General features: G+C 50.1%; 1 protein-coding gene across 6 annotated transcripts in view; it reads right to left on the minus strand.

Moving 5' to 3' along the window:
- The window catches only part of LOC135902754 (neprilysin-1-like), an 81,309-nt gene that overhangs the window by 20,402 nt on the left and 39,920 nt on the right, over positions 1-20,987 (minus strand). For 5 of the 6 annotated variants that reach the window (XM_070533740.1, XM_065432974.2, XM_070533738.1 and 2 more), the window contains exons 5-7: positions 19,043-19,222; positions 16,549-16,708; positions 15,903-16,001 (exon numbers count right to left, since the gene is read on the minus strand). In XM_070533740.1, the coding sequence (XP_070389841.1) occupies positions 15,903-16,001; positions 16,549-16,708; positions 19,043-19,222 (439 nt within the window). The remainder of the gene's footprint in view (positions 1-15,902; positions 16,002-16,548; positions 16,709-19,042; positions 19,223-20,987) is intronic. The other variant, XM_070533739.1, reaches the window with a different exon arrangement.

Consider the following 20,987-nt stretch of genomic DNA (forward strand, 5'->3'; position numbering starts at 1 on the left):
ACCGCACCATCGCCATCGACATCGTCCAAGCACAAGCCCATGAAATGTCCCTTCGCTTGCAGAAGCTCCACCCCGGTGCAATAAGTGTTCGCATAATGAGTACTACGGTTTAAGAAGTAAGACAGGCTATGTGACTCGTCATTGTTGCATCGCGCAGGTTAACGCGACGTGAAGGCAACCACAGCCTGGAGACAACTCACCTCCCCTTGCCGGCCGTCATAAATACATTTTGATTAATCTCTGACACTGATAAACGATCACGGGCAAGCTGGCGGAGATGTGAACATGAACAAGCGCCTCATAAGCGTCGGCACTGGATGCGCCTGCTTTACGATTGAGCATGGGGTACATGGCAATGGTGGGTAAAAAGGCAAGTAGCCATCTTTGGCATAACATGAATACAGCGTGGCCTCTTCGGTCTGTACTGGCTAGCTTTCCGTGATGCAGCCGAAGGGAGACAGAGAGCGGCGAGTTTCGGGGGAGTGTAACTGACGGCGCACGGGTGATGGTGAGGCGGCTGGTCTGGTTTTCACAAGGACGCCGTTCAGCACTTGGGGCCTCTGGACGGAACGAGGGAGCATATAGTGCAAGTTCCAGGCGCCACTGATTGTAAAGGATGTGTCAGCATGACGTGGGTCAGCGGCGGCGGCAATGGTGGGCGATGTGTCCAATCCCGGGGCATGTGAAGTAGAACCAATTATCTCGGGTGCGCTATTCGGGTAGATTTCTAGAACATGGCGCGAAGGTTGCGCTCGGTGTAGGCAGCAGCTACGACTCGGCAGACTGGATTACGAACAGCGCTACCGTAATTAAAGACGGTTAAAATGCCCATATTCTCGACCACCCAGCGAACCATACCGTTATATGAGTAACGGATCTCATGGGTTTGAGTTCTCGACGGACGATATTCGTGACATTTTCTGGAGCTGACGTTTGCCATCGTGTGGAGATACCTTCGCATGAGGACCAAAAGCGGAAGGCCGTGGCAGCCGTATTGGAAAGTCGGTCGAGGCGGTGATTAATACTCTGATATTTGCGTGGTTAAAACTACGCCATTCTGCGCAGACCGACTCCACCGCAGAACAATTGTTACGCAGTAGCAGGTTGAAAGCACCAACGGCTGTGCCTTTGTCTACATGTCAGACTTTGCCCGCTTCAGGCATGTCCTTGTCGACCTTGTGGCACAGAGCCAACACGTCCTGAAAATATTTGTGCAGCTCGGTGGACGTCTAGGCATGAATCGCGAGTTCCTTCTTAGCCGCTAGCTGTCGTAAGATTGGTTTCCAAAATAGATCGCGTAATTTCTGCTCACAAACATTCCAACCTGTGAAATATTCCTGATGCATGAACCCAGAATACCACAGTGTCCACCAAAAAGAAGATTAGATTCGCAAGCTATATCGTCGGTTGGCACTTTTTATTGTTGCTGAAGCGCTCAGACATAGCCAGCCACTCATTGACGTTCACGCCGCTTGTGTCGTTGAAAGCACCGGGATAACAAGGACCCAAGAGACTGACCAGTGATGGGCCTTGTTCTGACTGGGTCGCTTGGTCTATCATTGCGGTGGCAGCAACATGCCCTCCTGTGTGAAGATCTAGTTCCCTGTGTTGTAGCGAGTTAACCCCGCACCTCTACCGATGGTACAGTGAATACGTTTACAAAGAAAGGCGTACAACGCTGCAGCTACAGTAGGGGTAGCGTGTGCACACTGGATAGCCACACAGTCATCGTCCAAGCAACGAGGACAGGATCGCCGCCCGTGACATCCCTTTGAGTGAGGAAGTGAGTGAGTGAGTGAGTGAGTGAGTGAGTGAGTGAGTGAGTGAGTGAGTGAGTGAGTGAGTGAGTGAGTGAGTGAGTGAGTGAGTGAGTGAGTGAGTGAGTGAGTGAGTGAGTGAGTGAGTGAGTGAGTGAGTGAGTGAGTGAATAACGAAGTGAGAATGTGAGTGAATAAGTGGCAGGCCGCCTGCCAAGGTGACCTGAATGACGACGCATGGCTGAAAGAAGGCTAGCAGGCGGTCCTGTCACGACGAAAGAATAAACAGCCACAGCAGAAAAAAAATGGCTGTGGCTTAGGTAAGGTTAAGCCCAGGATGCGAAGCATACTAGCCTTTATTTTAGTTGTTGAACCACTGTTTAGCTTGGTGAACTGCTGTTGCTTGGCTATATTTGGTTTGGCTAGACGAAGAAACAACTCATGCGTTACTCTGCTTCGCCTTGGACGCCCCGCATTGGACGCGGTGAGCGTCGAGCAACGCAGCGTTCGGCGCGGCAACGAAATGTGTGCCTGAGCAAGCGACGCACGCCTGAGCCTTAGAAACAGCTCATTTCTAAGGCAACACCGCATTCACTAGAGGCGCTTTTGTACCGCTTTGAAGCATCGTACTCGTGGCTCAGTGGTAGCGTCTCCGTCTCACACTCCGGAGACCCTGGTTCGATTCCCACCCAGCCCATCTTGCAAGAGTTGAGCCAATGCCACTTCTCCTCTGTCGTGACGTCACGGTGTCACGTGGTTTCAAGGCGACACCGCCGCGCCTGAGGAGCTGGGTTGAGCTCTCGTAATATGCTTCGCATAAAAGAGAAAAAAGTGGCGAAACGTGACACTGCAAGCTATACGCCGAGAGATATTTCGTCTCTGAATAGCTATAAGAAGAGTAGGCAACGTCAATGAAGACGACTGGCCCTTCCGCTCATACTGAGGTAGAGCATTAAATTTGTGAGGAGGCCGTTCAATGGTGTTGCTGTGGAAACTTGCTCGAACCGGAGCTGTCTATGGCCGTGTTCGACGTCGGTGAATGGCAATGCAACTGCACCTATTTTCTCCCACACATGTGTCGTGGCTCCAACATCATCTTCATTTTGACGTCACTCTACCACGTGCCCGAACAGGGGAGCAAATTCGCCCACCTCCGCATTTGGGTAGAGCACATCCATTTAACGTGGTTCTGGCACACCCAGAGAATTGATTTGAGATATACACTAAAGCCGCTCCATAAGCCTTTTCACCGACCAAGTACCGCCAACCTGCCCTCCTTTTCGAAGCGCCTCCGTCACTCCTCCCTCCCGTCAGATTTAAGTCTCAAGCAGATCTTACGGAGTCGAAGCTTCTGGCTTTAAGCGGAAGCGACATCAGTCCTGATCAGAGATGCGAGCGTGCGACAAGTTAAATTCAGGAGCGGGAAATCCCGGAAGTGGTATCACCCAAAAGGAAAACCTAGGAAGCGGAAGTGTTTTGAGCAATGAATCAGGCAAGAGCGGCGCACTTCAAAAGTTGGCGCTACTTAGCAAAAGCAGCGGCAGCGCGTCGATGGGGGGACATTATTATGCACATAATCCCGCCCAATACCATGCCGGAAGAACACATGGCCAACCTCCGGGTACGCAATCAGGGCTGGTGATCGAGCGTGTGCGAATGCTTCGTGTGTTCAAAGCAGCCATTATCCTTATCAGTGGTGGTGTTCCACCAATATAGTTTTTATTTCATGGAGTCGTGAATCCCTGTGCTAAATCTACAAACCAACCAGCCAAGTGCGCATGATTATCTACTAAACCGGGCATCCTACGGATATGTGCCCAATACCGAACGCTATTGTGTGCCACAAGCGTGGAACCCAGAGCCAACACAATGATATCAATGGGCCACCAAGCTCGCGGCGTGTGGCGGAAGGTAATTCATCGCGGAAAGGCAATGTAAGAAACGACTGAAATCTACCCCTACTAAACCCCCCCCCCCTCCTAAGAAAACAAGAGCAAGCAACAAGGCGCAGCCGAAAAAACACCAGTCGCGCTGCTTCAATTCCGAAAGGTAGTCGTCGGTGGAGCAGCGCCTGCGATCGAGGTCCAGATGGCTAGAAATGTCACGGGAGAGGACTCCGTTTTTAACCCGGACTCTCAAGCAAGCCTGAAGAGAGCGCTTGGAGCTGGCGTGTGAACAGCGGGATGGCCCCGTATGCATAAGGAGCACGCAAAGACGCGCCAGAAAATTGGCTCCAAAGCGTGCACTCAACATCGAGAAGACGCAAGCCCTGACGATGAGTAGTGCTGAACAGGAGCATCTTCGCTGCGCAGCAAAACGTAGTGCCAACCGGGAATATATCTATACGATGTATACACGCAATTTTAATACCTGATTGAATTACGTACAGTACCATATTTCGATAAAGCTCAACACTTCTGCCGCAACGCGATGCTCTATGTGAGTCTTGCGTAATGCTCAACCCTCTCAGTGATTAGGAACAATGACCCACAACAACGACTCAAGCAAACGCGCGTCCTTGTGTGTTATGTGCCCAACGCTGACAAACAGCAGTGGTGCACACAAGGCTATGTTTAACTTCAACTCACCACTCTCGTACTGAGGTATGCGCCATTGCGTTGCTGAATGAACGTGTTCCACGTCAGCTCTCTGAATTTTCACTAATTGCGCCGATTATTCAACTCGGATCTTCATGAAAGTGCATCGATCGGTTGTATGAACCTACGTGGACCACCGGGATACCCAATTCCGAGGTAGGCGTCCATTTATTCGGCAATTAGAACCGATTTTGTGACCCACGAAGAGTGCCCACCGGCCTCGGCTTCGGCCGAGGGAAGCGGTAGGCCTACTCTCAGGCCGCATCGAGCCGCAGCCAATTACCGACCAATCGCTAATTTGACAAGCGGACAGTGACCCAATATATCGACCGCTATGAGAATTGATGTCGATGGCGAAGAAATTTCGCCGGATCAGCACACGAGAGCCGAGGGGTGGAAAACCACCGGCGAGAAGTTGAAGCAAAGGAGCCACGCAAGCCAAGATGGCGCCGAAGCCACAGTTGACGTCAGCAACAGACGTGGCGATGACATCGATGGCACCACCGACAAGAGCCTTCGTCACAGGATGAAGCGAGTAAACAAGGGCAAGCTGCTCAAGGGCGCGAGAATGCCGGACCTCCCGCGCGAAGACGTGAAGATTGTAATGCGGCCACGCGGCGGGCTTCAAGTGAGCGATGTGGCCCGGGTCGAAATCAGCCGAGCCATTACTGGGGCGGCCCAAGTCGATGCAATTGCAGCAAGAGAAGATATTATTTGTCCAAACCATCAACAGACCATAATCGTCGTGAGCACCTCGAAGAGGGAGCACGCCGACAAGTACGCCATGGTGAAACGCATCGACATTCGAGGAACGGCCCACGAGGTGAGCACTTACGAATCGGCGCCTCACGGAACAGTTAAAGGAGTGATACGAGGCATCCCGCTAGAGGACACCGCCCAAGAAATTCAAGACCTAGTGGTGCACAAGCACAACCCGACGGCGTTGCAGGCGAAACGAATTGGCAAGACCAGATCCGTGGTGATCGCCTTCGAGGGACCCAAGGTTCCCAATTACGTGCGTTACGGGAACCTGCTCGTTGAATGTTCACTGCACCGCAAGCAGATCGACGTCTGCTACCACTGCGGCCGCGTCGGACACCGAATGGACGTGTGCCCCAATCCCCAAAATCGCATCTGCCGGGGGTGCGGCATCGCCAACCCGGACAAAGAGCACGCGTGTGTGCCCAAGTGCGGCCTGTGCGGCGGCCAGCATCTCACCGCCGACCGGGCCTGTAAGGCAAAATTCAAGACGGCCTACGTGGTGCGGCGCCAGCGCTGGGAACGGCGCTGGGCCATCGACGACAGTAGCCAAGAAGATAGAGGTCCTGCAGGCCGTGCCCAACGCAGCACCTCTTCGCGGAGCCGTTAGAGAACGCCGGCCCGCAAGGGCAGCCACCAAAGCCGCCAGCGATCGAGATCCCGTTCCCGGGATGGCCCGAACAGGGCCGACCAGGCGCCATCGGCTGGCTCCAAGGACGGCCGCCGCTGGGAGACGATGGGGAAAGGAGGCAGTCGTAGCTCGAGCGGAAGACGCCGGGGATCCCGTTCGAGGTCCCGGACCAGATCAAGAACCCGGGTCGAGTCCAACCAACGAGGGATACTCGCCGAGAAAAAGGTGTGCTGGACCAACAGGTCTTCCGTCGCTCTAGGGGACGCCAGAGAGTTCCCACCCCTCAACCCTACCCCACCTGCCCCCTCTAGCCAAAACGCCGCAACACGCCAAGAGTGCGGCGAATGTACAGAACCTAAAAGACTAATCGAAAGGCAAAACGCCCAGATTCAGGAACAGAATGTGCAGATCAGAGCACTCATGTGTAAAATAGACGCGCTAGCTAGCGGCAGCTCAGCGACTAAAATAACCAAAACGAGCCCGGCGCCCGAGGACGCCAACGAGAAACGCAAGGTGCCGCGGAGGGACCCCCTCTCTCCGCGCCAAGAGCGGAGAGGAGAGGCGCAGCCCATGCACCAAGCATTGAATGTTCAAGAAGCGATGGACGCTGAAACCACAGCTGACTGCAAGACGGCAGCAGCGGCACCGCAGACGTCAAATCAACAACAGAAACCGCCGCAAGAGGGCAAACTGGCAGCGATACTCGCAGCCATCAATCAAATTAACGAGAATCTCGACATTATAAATGCCAGGTTAGAAGTCTTCGAGGGTCAAATAAAGATCCTGTCAGTCAAGCACGAACGACTGGCGGCGAAGACAGCGACGATAACCGTGAACAAGTTCGCAGCACTAAGGAAAGAACGCGCCAATAAAGTCAAGGAATCGATCGCGTACTGGCGCGGTCGCATCAGAACGTCAAAGGAAGATGGCGCAGACGCCGAACAGTAAAAAGCAAATCCGCGGGGGGGAAACAACGATCATTTACCAATGGAATTGCAGGGGCATCCGCACCAAGGAAGCCGAGTTACAACTTCACTTAGATGGGCTCGACCAGAAACCGGATATTATCGCGTTACAAGAGACACACGGCAGACCCAGACTCCCGGGTTACATCACGTACACGGATCCGACGGAAGGCGGGACGGCGTTATTGGTGCGCACCAACATAGCAGCCACCCAGCACCTCACCGCGCAAAAGGGCTGCGAACACACGCTGGTCGAGGTTCACACAAGGACTATTGGCAGTGCCGGAAACCTGTTTGTGATGAGCGCATACTGCAGGCCGTCACAAAGGCAGTACGACTTTGAAATAACAGTGAGCCAGGCGAAGAGGTTGGCGGGGAACAGGCCGCTCCTGGTCCTAGGCGACTTCAACGCCCCTCACTACATGGGGTTACAAATACCAATCTAAACGAGGCAAGGCTCTAGCAAAGGCAATGGAGGACCAAGAAATGGCGCTCCTTAATGAACCGGGCGTCGCCACCCGAAAGGGAAACAGCGTCAACAGGGACACCACCCCGGACCTGTCGTGGATGGCGGGCTCCCTAGAAGTGGCCTGGCGGAACGAAGACGTAGACCTGGGCTCCAACCACAGTATCGTAAGTGTAACGATCAAGGGACCAAGGTACCGGGCAGCCCTAGGCAAAGCCCGGATCACCGACTGGGACCGAATGCACAAGCACACGGACGAAGAAAACAAGACCTCCGGAGAAAACGCGGAGGAGGGCAGACATCAAACATACGCAGAATGGGCGCGAGAACAAAAGATCGCGCTCGACAGATTTACTCAAGAAGTTGTGACAATGATGCAGACGCCCTTCGTCGACGCCAAACTGGCACACATGTGGGAGGCGCGGCACTCGCTCACGCGAAGATGGAAGCGTCAACGACGAAACAAGAAGCTCGTCAAACGCATCGCGCTCCTCAACAAACAGATCGCTGAATACGCAACCAAGCTGTGCCGAGAGAACTGGATGAGTACGTGCGACGGGCTGCAGGGAAAGCTGTCGGCGCGCAAGACCTGGTGCCTGCTCAGACACCTGATCGACCCGTTGAGCAGCAAGACCGCAACCAACCGCAACCTCACCAAAGTTCTGAACGCTTACGATGGCAACGGCCAAAGGCTCATTGAAGACCTCAAGGCGATCTACCTCAAGACGGAGAGAGGGCGATTTCCGATACCGGAGGAGTACGGGGGACCGGAAAATCCGGCATTGGATGAACCGCTCACCATCACGGAGTTATTAACAGCCATAGACGAGAGTAATAAGGCGAGCGCACCAGGAACGGACGCCATTACATACAAGCTCCTCAATAACATGAGTGATGCGGCGGCACGTGGGCTCCTGGGTCACATCAATAGAACCTGGGAAAGCTCGAAGTTGCCCGCAGAATGGAAAGAGGCCGAGGTACGGTTCATACCTAAACCCGGCAAACCTCTGACCATCGAGAATGTGCGCCCCATCTCGCTCACGTCCTGTGTGGGAAAGGTCATGGAACGCATGGTTCTCAGAAGACTTCAAGCACACCTGGACGAGACAAATCAGATGCCGGCGACCATGTATGGATTCCGCCAGCACCTGAGCACCCAAGACGTCTTGATCCAATTACACGAATTGGTGATTAAAAAAGCAACGAGGCACGCGCCCCGGGGTATACTGGCTTTGGACCTCAAAGGGGCCTTCGACAACGTGTCCCACGCCAGCGTGCTCGAGAACCTGCGCAAGACGGGGTGTGGCCGCAAGACCTACGGTTAAATTAAAGATTTCCTAACCAATAGAGCAGCAACTATCCGGATAGGAAATGAACGGTCAGAGCCTGTGGAGCTCGGAGACAGGGGTAGCCCACAGGGGTCTGTCCTGTCGCCTCTGCTTTTCAACCTAGCACTCCTGCCCCTGCCCGAACTACTCAATCAGATCGAGGGCGTGGACCACGCGTTCTATGCCGACGATATAACGGTGTGGACGAACCGCGCGGGTTCCGATGCCTGGGCGGAGGAAGCCCTGCAGAGAGCGGCAACGACCGTCCACGAGTATGCCAGGACCTGTGGCCTGAGCTGCGCTCCACAGAAATCGGAGCTGCTCATGGTACAGCCCGGAAGACCAAAGAAAGAGCCGCCGCCAAACATAATCATCACCATCGACGGCACAGAGATCAAACCAACGCAGCAGATCCGGATACTGGGCCTGCTGTTGCGCAGCGACGGCAAGGCGCACCCAGCCGTCAACAAAATCAAGACCACATCCGAGCAAGTCCTCAGCATGATCCGGAGAGTCACCAACCGGAACAGAGGAATCAAAGAAGAAGACGCACTGCGCCTGGTGCAGGCATTCGTCGTGTCACGCGTAACGTACTCCGCCCCGTACCTCCAGCTTGCGAAGGTAAACCGCGAAACGCTGAACACGACGATAAGGAAAGCAGTAAAACTCGCCATGGGCGTCCCAGTCTACTCGTCAACGCAGAAGCTGCTGGAAATGGGTGCCCACAACACGGTGGAAGAGCTGGTGGAAGCACACCTATCCCACCAGAGGGTAAGGCTGAGCCGGACAGAGCACGGTCGGGCCGTCCTACGCAAGATAGGATGGCAAATTGAACAGCTACCGACAACGGAGCCGCTCCCCACAACGTGGAGAGACATTATTAAGACCAAGCCCCTCCCCCGGAACATGCAGCCGGGGAGGAACAACGAGAGACGCTCTGCACGGGCCAAGGCACTGGCTCGACAGCTGGAAGAGGACCCCGAGGTCCTCTACGCGGACGCCTCACTTCCCAAGCAAGGAACCAGAGCAACGGCGGTCGTCACCACCATCGATAAACTTGTCACAGGCGCGTCGATTCGGACGACGAATACAGCCGAAGCAGAAGAAGTGGCCGTGGCCCACGCACTCGCACAACCGGGAGTGAGGACCGTTGTCACCGACTCCCAGACCGCCTACGCAAGCTACCGCAAGGGGAACATCTCTTCCGTGGCACTAGCGATCATCAACAAATGCAAATCACCGGGGCGGGCCGTAGAGCTCGTGTGGGTCCCGGCTCACTCGCAAGTGGAAGGCAACGCACTCGCCGACCACTATGCCCGAGAACTATCGATCCGGGCCGAGGACGAGCCAGGGCTACCGCACCCCGTGACAAGCTACAAAGAAATCACGCAAATGTACAGAAGCGGCAGATGTAGGCTTCCCCGTCCGCATCCGCAACTCAACAGAATTCAGCAAACGATCGTGCGACGCATGCAAGCGGGGTCGCTAGCGAATCCAGTGCTCTTGCATAAGATGTTCCCAACAGAGCTAACAATTCATGCCCTTTTTGCAGACGGTCAAAAGGCACTCTAGCACACATCCTTGCAGAGTGCACTAAGCTCAAGAAGCCCCCACCATCCCTAACCCCACCCTCCCCAGCCCCAACCCCCCCGAGCGATGGGAGACCTTGTTGTCCAGCCCCGACCTACCGACCCAGCTCGCGCTGGCGGCTAGGGGCCAGGAACTGCTGGACACATATGGGACCTGAAAATAAGGTTCCACCCCATCTGGTGCCAGCGCGCACCACCCGTCACTAAGGGCTCAGCACAAAAGTTGATTCTCTCTCTCTCTCGTACTGCACTAAACACTAAAGAAATTAGATATTCGCCGTCAACGTTACGGCTAATTATTCGCAATCAATGCAAGCAGCAGAGAAAGCTTCGCTTAGATCCATTCGCGCACTGTGCGTCATTCGCAGAGTTTTTCTCTTTATTCGACCGGCGCGTCCTCATGTTTGCCGCTCTTCGACGTCGTCGTCTTCCGTAGAACAGTGCACTCATGTCCACGTATTGTATACACGAAATACAACAAGCCCACGAACGCGCGCAAAGTGTCTCTGGCAGCCAGTCACGCGATAATATTGCGAGCATTCGCGGGCTACTTCAATGTTGAAAAAACACTTTTATGTTGTACGTATTGATAAAAAAAAATGTTTACCGACTCTTTATTGTTACTCTACAATTTTCTCATTGATACCTCTCATCCAATATAATATTTGAGGGGTTGAATCTATAATTCGCACAAATTTTTATTTACGCCTATTGGAAAAGACTCATCTGAGTGTCTCGAAGCGACAGCAAACAAAACTAGCGTGGTACGTCACTGCTACGTCGCATTTGCATCTTTTTCATGTTCGCCTCAGTTTACGTGGGACACGCAATATTATATATATATATATATATATATATATATATATATATATATATATATATATATATATATATATATATATATATATATATATATATATATATCATCAGCAGCAGCAGCAGTATCATCAGCCTGGTTACACCCACTGCAGGGCAAAGGCCTCTCCTATGCTTCTCCAACTACCCCGGTCTTGTACTAATTGTGGCCATGTTTTCCCTGCAAACGTCCTAATGTCATCCACCCACCTAACTTTCTGCCGCCCCCTGCTACGCTTCCCTTCCCTTCGAATCCAGTCCATCACCCTTAATGACCATCGGTTATCTTCCCTCCTCATTGCATGTCTGGGCCACGCCCATATCTTTTTCTTGATTTCAACTAAGATGTCATTTACCCGCATTTGTTTCCTCACCCAATCTGCTCTTTTCTTATCCCTTAATGTTACACCCATCATTCTTATTTCCATAGCTCGTTACGTCGTCCTATATTTCAGCAGAACCCTTTTCGTTAGCCTCCAGGATTCTGCCTCATACGTAAGTACTGGTAAGACACAGCTATTATACACTTTTCTCTTGAGGGATAGTGGCAACCTGCTGTTCATGATTTGAGAATACCTGCCAAACGCACCCCAGCGCATTCTTATTCTCCTGGTTATTTCAGTCTCATGATCCGGATCCGTGGTCACTACCTGCCCTAAGTAGATGTATTCCCTTACCACTTTAAGTGCCTCGCTACCTATCGTAAACTGCTGTTTTCTTCCGAGACTGTTAAACATTACTTTAGTTTTACAGATTAATTTTCAGACCCACCCTTCTGCTTTGCCTCCCCAGGTCAGTGAGCATGCATTGCAATTGGTCTCCTGTGTTACTAAGCAAGGCAATATCATCAGCGAATCGCAAGTTGCTAAGGTATTCTCCGTCAACTTTTATCCCCAATTCTTCCCATTCCAGGTCTCTGAAGACATCCTGTAAACATGCTGTGAATAGCATTGGAGAGATCGTATCTCCCTGTCTGACGCCTTTCTTTATTGGGATTTTGTTGCTTTCTCAGTTGAGGACTACGGTGGCTGTGGAGCCGCTATTGATATCTTCCAGTATTTTTACATATGGCTCATCTACACCCTGATTCCGTAACGCCTCTATGACTGCTGAGGTTTGAACTGAATCAAATGCTTTTTCGTAATCAATGAAGGCTATCTATAAGGGTTGGTTATATGCCGCACATTTCTCTATCACCTGATTGATAGTGTGAATATGGTATATTGCTGAGTAGCCTTTACGGAATCCTGGCTGGTCCTTTGTTTGACAGACGTTTAAGGTATTCCTGATTCTATTTGCGATTATCTTAGTAAATACATTGTAGGCAACGGACAATAAACTGATCGGTCTATAATTTTTTCAACTCTTTGGCGTCCCCTTTCTTATGGATTAGGATTATGTTAGTGTTCTCCAAAGATTCCGGTACGTTCGAGGTCATGAGGCTTTGTATATATAGGGTGGCCAGTCTTTCTAGGACAGTGTTCCCACCATCCTTCAACAAATCTGCTGTTACCAGATCCTCCCCAGCTGCCTTCCCCCTTTGCATAGCTCCCAAGGCATTCTTTACCTCTCCCGGCGTTACCTGTGGGATTTCAAGTTCTTCTAGACTATTCTCTCTCACCTTATCGTCGTGGGTGTTAGTGGCACTGTATGAATCTCTACAGAACTCCCCAGCCACTTGAACTATCTCATCCATATTAGTAACGATATTGCCGGCTTTGTCTCTTAACGCATACATCTGATTCTTGCCTATTCCTAGTTTCTTCTTCACTGTTTTTAGCCTTCGTCCGTTCCTGAAAGCCTGTTCAATTCTATCCATATTATAGTTCCTGATGTCCGCTGTCTTACGCTTGTTGATTAACTAAGAAAGTTCTGCCAGTTCTATTCTAGCTGTAGGGTTAGAGGCTTTCATACATTGGCATTTCGTGATCAGATCTTTCGTCTCCTGCGATAGCTTACTGGCCTCCTGTCTAACGGCGTTACCACCGACTTCTATTGCACACTCCTTAATGATCCCCATAACATTGTCGTTCATTGCTTCAATACTAAGGTCCTCTTCCTGAGTTTTAGCCGAACACCTGTTCTGTAGCTTGATCTGCAATTTCTCTAGTTTTCCTCTTGCCGCTAACACATTTATTGGCTTCTTATGTACCAGTTTCTTCCGTTCTCTCCTCAAGTCAAGGCTAATTCGAGTTCTTACCATCCTATGGTCACTGCAGTACACCTTGCCGAGCACGTCTACATCTTGTATGATGCCAGGCTTCGCGCAGAGTATGAAGTCGATTTCATTTCTAGTCTCACCATACGGGCCCCTCATCGTCCTCTTTCGGCTAACCCGCTTGCGGAAAAAGGTATTCATTATCCGCATATTATTCTGTTCTGCAAACTCTACTAATAACTCTCCCCTGCTATTCTTAAAGCTTATGCCATATTCCCCCACTGACTTGTCTCCAGCCTGCTTCTTGCCTACCCTGGCATTGAAGTCGCCCATCAGTATAGTGTATATTGTTTTGACTTTACCCATCGCCGATTCTACGCCTTCATAAAACCTTTCGACTTCCTGGTCATCATGACTGGATGTAGGGGCGTAGACTTGTACTACCTTCAATTTGTACCTCTTATTAGGTTTCACAACAAGACCTGCCACCCTCTCGTTAATGCTATAGGATTTCTGTATATCCTTATTAATCAGCAAACCGACTCGTAGTTCTCGTCTCTCCGCTAAGCCCCGGTAGCACAGTACGTGCCCGCTTTTTAGCACTGTATATGATTCTTTTGTACTCCTAACCCCACTGAGCCCTACTATATCCCATTTACTACCCTCTAATTCCTGCAATAACACTGCTAGACTCGCCTCACTAGATAACGTTCTAACGGTAAACGTTGCCAGGTTCACATTCCAATGGCGGCGTGTCCGGAGCCAGGTATTCTTAGCAGCCTCTGCTGCGTCACAGATGTGACCGCCACCGCGGTCAGTTGCTTAGCGGCTGCTGCAGACTGAGGGCCGGGGTTTGAATGTTGTATTCATATAGGAGGTTGTGGCCAAGTTCTGCACCAGGGTGGCCAATCCTGCTCTGGTGAGAGAGTGCTTTACCGGTTCTGGTCACCGGGATCAGGCCTCACTCCAGGCCTGTTGGTGCAATTTTCTCAGCACACGGTTTTTTTGGGTATTTTCCGGTGGAGAATTGCGCGGCACCGCGATTTGAACCATGGTCCTCTTGCACGGGAGGCGGATACTCTGCCTCCCCCGCAGGAGTTGTACAGCTCATTTAACCTACAGTGGTGCCTTATTTGATCAGCCTAGGTGGACCAATCTGAGCTCGGTTATACCGCACGGAGGACACTCAGATAGAGAACCTGGTATTTATGACCTGCACATGTGTGACCATATACATATATATATATGTATATACATATATGGTTACACATATGCAGGTCGTAAACCCTCCTAATATATATACATATACATATATATATATATACATATACATACATATATATATATATATATATATATATATATATATATATATATATATATATATTACGAGGGTTCCTGTACAGTGATAAACTAAGCGACAAGACATTCAAAAGGGGGAAGAAAAAAGAAAAAAAAAGGAAGGAAAAAACAAAGCTGTGGCTTAGGTAAGGTTAAGCCCAGGATGCGAAGCATACTAGCCTTTATTTTAGTTGTTGAACCACTGTTTAGCCTGGTGAACTGCTGTTGCTTGGCTATATTTGGTTCGGCTAGACGAAGAAACAACTCATGCATTACTGCTTCGCCTTCAAGAGTGGAACGCGACAGCGTTCCCGTCGACCCGCCAAGGGGTGTAAGACAATGGGCTACAGGGCAGCGACTACGCGCCCCGCATTGGACGCGGTGAGCGTCGAGCAAAGCAGCGTTCGGCGCGGCAACGAAATGTGCGCCTGAGCAAGAGACGCACGCCTTAGAAACAGCTCGTTTCTAAGGCAACACCGCATTCACTAGAGGCGATTTTGTACCGCTTTGAAGCATCGTACTCGTGGCTCAGTGGTAGCGTCTCCGTCCCACACTCCGGAGACCCTGGTTCGATTCCCACCCAGCCCGTCTTGCAAGAGTTGAGCCAAAGCCACTTCTCCTCTGTCGTGACGTCACGGTGTCACGTGGTTTCAAGGCGACACCGCCGCGCCTGAAGAGCTGGGTTGAGCTCTCGTAATATGCTTCGCATAAAAAAGGAACAGAACCGGTGATTTCAACTCGTGCCCCTTGTAAGTTGCTCTGAAAGATAGCTCAGTCGGTTGGTTCGTCAGGTGCCAGGTTGCTTTGAAGCGCCATAGCTCCTGACCCGAGCCGCATGCTTACGTGGAAAGGGACTGATGTTGTCCGCGATGGTTGGAAGGTATACTTTCTTGGAAAAATGGCCGCCCGTGGAGAAGAGCGATCTCGAGCGGCTTTAGAGACTAGGAAAAGCTTGATCAAGGGCTAGGCGAGCGCGGCACGCATAGCGCGGGAAATTAGCCAGAGTAACTATCTCAATGAGTGCTGCTCACGTTCGAAAAAAAAAAAAGAACCTGACAGTCCCAACGTGGGAGCGGCCCGCGTCAACGTACGGTTGACCTTCAGGACCCTATAAAGTTCTCCATACCATACCATATGGCCCAGAGGGCTGTACTACGAGTGCTATGACTCATAATTTTCTATATATATATTCTTCTCATCTATGGGGTTGAATACGAGCGCTGTTGCGTTGTCTCTGCGTGTAGTAGCTAAGGGAGCCAGTTTAAGGGAGGAGAAGAAGAAAGTACAGGAAAGTTTCTGAAGCAAAATTGCAGCGCCGTGGTTTTAAAGCGCACCCGCGGTAGCGAAACGGAAGGCGATATAAGCGTGCGTGGCCATGATACGCACACGACAAACTGCCATAAAATATTTAGACTTGAGGGAAAGCGTCGTTAACAAATTACATATATATGCGCACCTCCCTTGACGTACGGTCGTGTCAGAATCCCCATAGAATGAATACTTCCCAGCAAGGTCTCGGATTTCGACGCATTTTCATTCAAGACGATGTTGTCAACTGAAATGACCAAGAAGGAGACATTTGAAGAAAGGAATTCATAGTTTAAAGACTTTGCGTTGGCGAACTGTTATTTTTTTCTTGAATCGTGCGGAATAAACAGGTAATTGGTGCGAAATCTCCATCTTTATCGAAAAAATAATACTGAAAACATAACTGTAGGAATGCATGGGGAATCGCTTCCGAAAGGAAAATGTCGCTACTCGCTATATTATTTCAACGTCTTCGAACGAGGTGTTCAACGATGTTGCTCAAAATACCGACAGAATTTCGCAGGAAAGCATTAGGCATATGTAACTCTTCTGAGGAAGGAAGTAGCTTCTGGCTCGAAGCTCACATACAGGATTTTCATTGTAAGAATATTAAAATGGAAGTCACGCTTTTTCGGCGCATATTCTTAGAAAGAACTCTAGCGTAAAAATTTCATCGCAAATACATGCTCTCCATTGTGTTTCACGATTTGGAAAAACAGCTGGAGCTCAAGCATATTTGAATAAATTGCTTTTTTCTTATGTCAGAAATGCTTTACAAATGAAATATATCTCACGTGTTGACTTGTGTTTGCTGATGAGCGAAGCGAGTCTCTTCGTTTCATTTAGGTCCAAGCCATACAAGCTGAGAACTTGGACGTAATCATCCAACTTCGCCTCTTCCGAAACATTCCTAGCTGAAGCATGCCGCTCAGAGTCTTTTTCGCTGTAAGTCAGCTGCGAGAGAACAGGGGATCTTGATGATGTTAACAGTTCCACGCTGCACTCCCACTAATAAAGTAGTTCGCATGATGCCATCTTTATTCTGTGACTGTGTAGAGTCTGCCGCCTTCCGATTGCCGCTGTCTTTGCAAAATCTCTGCAGATCGGTTCCGCCAAGTCGGACGCACGGTGAACGAGCAATTACGATTGCTGCTATTGCGTTCTCGCAAACAAACTAGAAGGACGCGGCCGTGCGTGCGTGAGGACATTGCATGAAACGAGACCCCGGACGAGGAACGGGGGACGTGGTTTCGCTGCCGTTTATTTTGCAAGCTGTTACAGAAGCATTGTATTGTCATGTATTAGTGACTGTAAATAATACAGCTGCAAAACTGCGAATGACGAAACTAACTTTTTATTGGGCGAACGCGTGCCCATGAAAGCAAGTTACGCTCAAAGCACAGCGATAGCGGTGAACGCGGACGGCGATTGTCGAAATCTGCTCTGCCGATCTAGCACGCCGGTTATTGCACATAGGTCATCGAAGGTTCCAAAGGAATCACTGGTGCCCCCGTGTCCCCCAGAAAGTTCTACACCATTCGCGTCGCACATTCAGTCAGGTTACGGAAGCTTCTCTGGCAAGAGACAGCAAAAAGAACTATCCATAACATTGGGGAAATTTCGATACATGCGGGCACGTTCCGCGCTGAGCCATAACATTTGTTAGACGCTAAAAAGCGGCCACCCGAACAGGTAAACAAGTACTCGTGTCAGTATGCAACATCGACTTTTTTTGTGTCACGAATCAAATGACATAACCGCTGAAGTGACATTGATCGAGCTGTGAAGAGCCTTGCCTCTATATTATTTTGACCTCTTTATTGTTATACCTAAATAACTTCTGCTTTTATATGCTTGCACAAGGCCCACGTCGTGACAGGTAAATAATGGCATCTGTGTGCTCAAGGTCCCTGAGAACGTTTCGTTTCTGGAGGAAGTCCTTATATATCGTTTGCGGAAATCCAGCATTGAATAAATCCTGGTCTTTTGCGCGCCAAAACTACAATATGAGTATAATGCGCGCTGTTGAAGGATCCGGAAGAACTTTGGGCACCTGGGTTTGTTTAACTTGAGCCTGAATCTAAGTACATGAGGCTTTTTGCACTTCATTTCTTTCAAAATGCAGCTGACACGGCCTAATTTGAACCCGCCACCTGTAGGACAGTAGCGCAACGCCAAAGCTACTGGGCTGACGAAGCATGCGAGTTCGAAATATATTTGTAAAGCATACATACACGGCATTTCTTTTTTTTGAATAACGAACAGCACCGATCCCTTGTGGAGCAGCAAGGGAGTTTCACTATCTGAACGACTCAAATAGAAGAGCTGTCACGAATTACGACCGTACTACGTTGAATTTTACTATGATGCGTGCGGCTGCACCAGCTTTGGTCGTTCATGTAGCAGTATGTGAAACAGCCGTTATACTTATATGGCATCATACCACTGCATACTACTCAACACGGCATACCCCACCAGTAGCAAATACAGAACCGTACCGTAGAGCTGGGAGAGCTACTCCTCTCATTAGTTATTTCGGAAGAACTTAGATGCGGTGGACGCCTGAAGAGAACATGAAAGTTGACAAGCAATCGATGAGTTCGAAATAATGTTTCCTGCGCAGCTTCTTCCGGATTGAAAACATAGAAACGCATCCATCTACACGATATGCAGAGGAAATATAAAAATTTAAGATAGAAAATACACACTCTACAATTAATAGCGTGTGGTATTGATGGGGCATCAGGAAGAATTGAGCATGATTCTTCAATGGGCAGAGTGCAAAATATACTGCTGGATTTATATAACTAGGAGTTTACACACTATAAAGTGATGTGCTTAACATGTCTACTTCTGTAAATTTATTGCTGTGCACTAAATACGAGCGTCACTCCATTCAACTTGTGCCTTATTATAATGACGGTTAAAAAAGATACCACACATTCTATTCATACACATCCACCAGTTCAAAAACTATTGAGCGCCCACACACAGCTTGTGAGGTTTTGCACACCCAATTCAAGTAATTGTTGAATGTTTCCCGCATAAGAGTGAAAAAAAAATGCGGGATGAGAGCATGCTCAACATTCTTAACTGCTATATCCGAGCCGCATGCTTTCCGACATCGCGATTTGATTGCTACCATCACTATCACGAAGGACAGATGTGTACTGTGAATATCATTGAGGAGAAATTATCACAATGATCACGAAGTATAACGCGAACATACACCGTAAAGTTACTCTCATTTCCAGAGAGTCCATAAGAATAGGAGTAAAGTAGACTTACTATAAGTCCCCTCTTTTCCTTGATGAAGACAAGTTCGAGAAGTTTGATGGAAATGATTGCGTGGACTCCGAAATCGAGTGAGCAGCGCACCATCATGTCCTTTGGGTCGACGCTCTGTAGCGCAGTCTGGTTCTTCAGGTCCAAATCAATCGAAGTCATCCACGCCACAAGGTCAGCCGTCTGCGGGAACAAAACCCAGCTGATCGCCAAAGGAAACATTGTGGGTGGAATCTTAACTAAGCCTTCTCCTGCATTTTTTAGTGCCCTGCTGGCATAAGTTGAAATATGCAGTCAACACCTAACGCCATTTGCATTACGTTGTCAAAAAGGAGTCCGCTGAGGAATAGGTGTACCTATGGTGTTTAACCGAAACCATCATCGAGCAAAAAGCACGCACACTTCACATGCCTAAATGAATAAAAGATGTGTTTTAGTCTTGCGCGGTCAATTTTGGAAAATACAAATGCGTTTTAAAAGTTTGTCTGCAGCGGCAATGAGCGTAGCAGGTCAAGTCCGAGTCCTTTCACGGGGATAGCCGTTTTCGTCATAAGTACATGCAGTGTAGAGTTATAGCGGGAGGAACCACGGCAAATGCTGGAGGTTCTCAGCATGGTTTTTTGTAGTCATGATCCTTTTATCTGAACTCTATTCGAGCAAGCTAGGCACGTATTCAAAGGAGGACCCGTAGAAGCTCATGCCCTCCACCCCCTCCCTCCCTCTACAGGCAATGAAACTCTTCGCCCAGTTTCGCATGCGAAATAGGCACACAAGTACCAGCAGCGGTGCGCCTATATCTCTTCCACAATGGATACGCATCCGTTCGCGCGAAGAGAAACTACTTGTCAAGCATATCGTCTTATGCAGGCATACACTATGAAGCAGATACTGTGAATCAAACATTCAAACCCGTGTAATGTGATGATTTATTATAAGGCACTAGGCACAGTCTAGTTGCACCGGCCGTACACGTACCGCCATCCTGGCGACTTACGGCGTAGGTAGGATGAGGGGGTCATAGTACGGTTTAGGTCGGTTTACATTAACCGTGTCACGCCCACGATGCCTAAGGTCGGGTGAAGGCGTCATAGGTTCTACAATGTAGGTGATAGCGGAGGTACGGTCTATGACGCGGTAGGGGCCTTCATAGCGTGCAGTTAGTTTAGTTGAAAGGCCAGGGCTGTGAGGCGGGACCCACAACCAAACGAGGGAACCAGTCGGAAAAAGTAGTGTAAGCGCGCCACTGTCACGCCGCAGCTTTTGACAACCTTCGCAGCGGTCGTAAGGATTCGCGCGAGCTGCCTACAGTCCTCGGCGCATTTAGCGGCTTCAGACACAGCAGTAGATTCCGAAGCGTCGGATCGGTATGGGAGCAGGCTGCCCATACTACACGAGTGCTCTCGTCCATACAGCAGAAAAAAAAGGGCGAAAAGCCACTGGTAGCTTGTGTAGCCATATTAGGCATACGTGATGCACGGTAAAACAGTGCACCACTTACTGTAGTCTGAGGCGACGTACATAGTTTAACATGTCACCGAGTGTGCGGTTGCGCCTCTCTGTCAAGCCGTTCGTTTGCGGGTGGTAGGCTGTAGACTTGCGGTGAACGATGCTGCATGCAGCGAGAAGGCCTTCGATTACTTCGGACAAGTAGAGACGTCCCCTGTCGCTGAGCAGTTCGCGTGGTGCGCCATGTTAAAGAACGAAGTTCCGCAAGAAGAAAAAGGCATTTTCGTGCGCAGAGGCAGCCGGAAGTGCGGGAGTCTCGGCGCAGCACGTAAAGTGGTCGACGTCTACAATTATCCATCGGTTACACGAGGAGCTGCAGGGAAGTGGACCATATAGGTCAATGCCGACGCAATCGAAGGGCCGAGCTGGGCAAGGCAGCGGCTGTAGCTCACCAGGAGGGCGCTGGGGAATTTTATGCCGTTGGCACGCCATGCAAGCGCGT

Source organism: Dermacentor albipictus, chromosome 2, assembly GCF_038994185.2.
Source record: "Dermacentor albipictus isolate Rhodes 1998 colony chromosome 2, USDA_Dalb.pri_finalv2, whole genome shotgun sequence".
NCBI lineage: Eukaryota > Metazoa > Arthropoda > Arachnida > Ixodida > Ixodidae > Dermacentor > Dermacentor albipictus.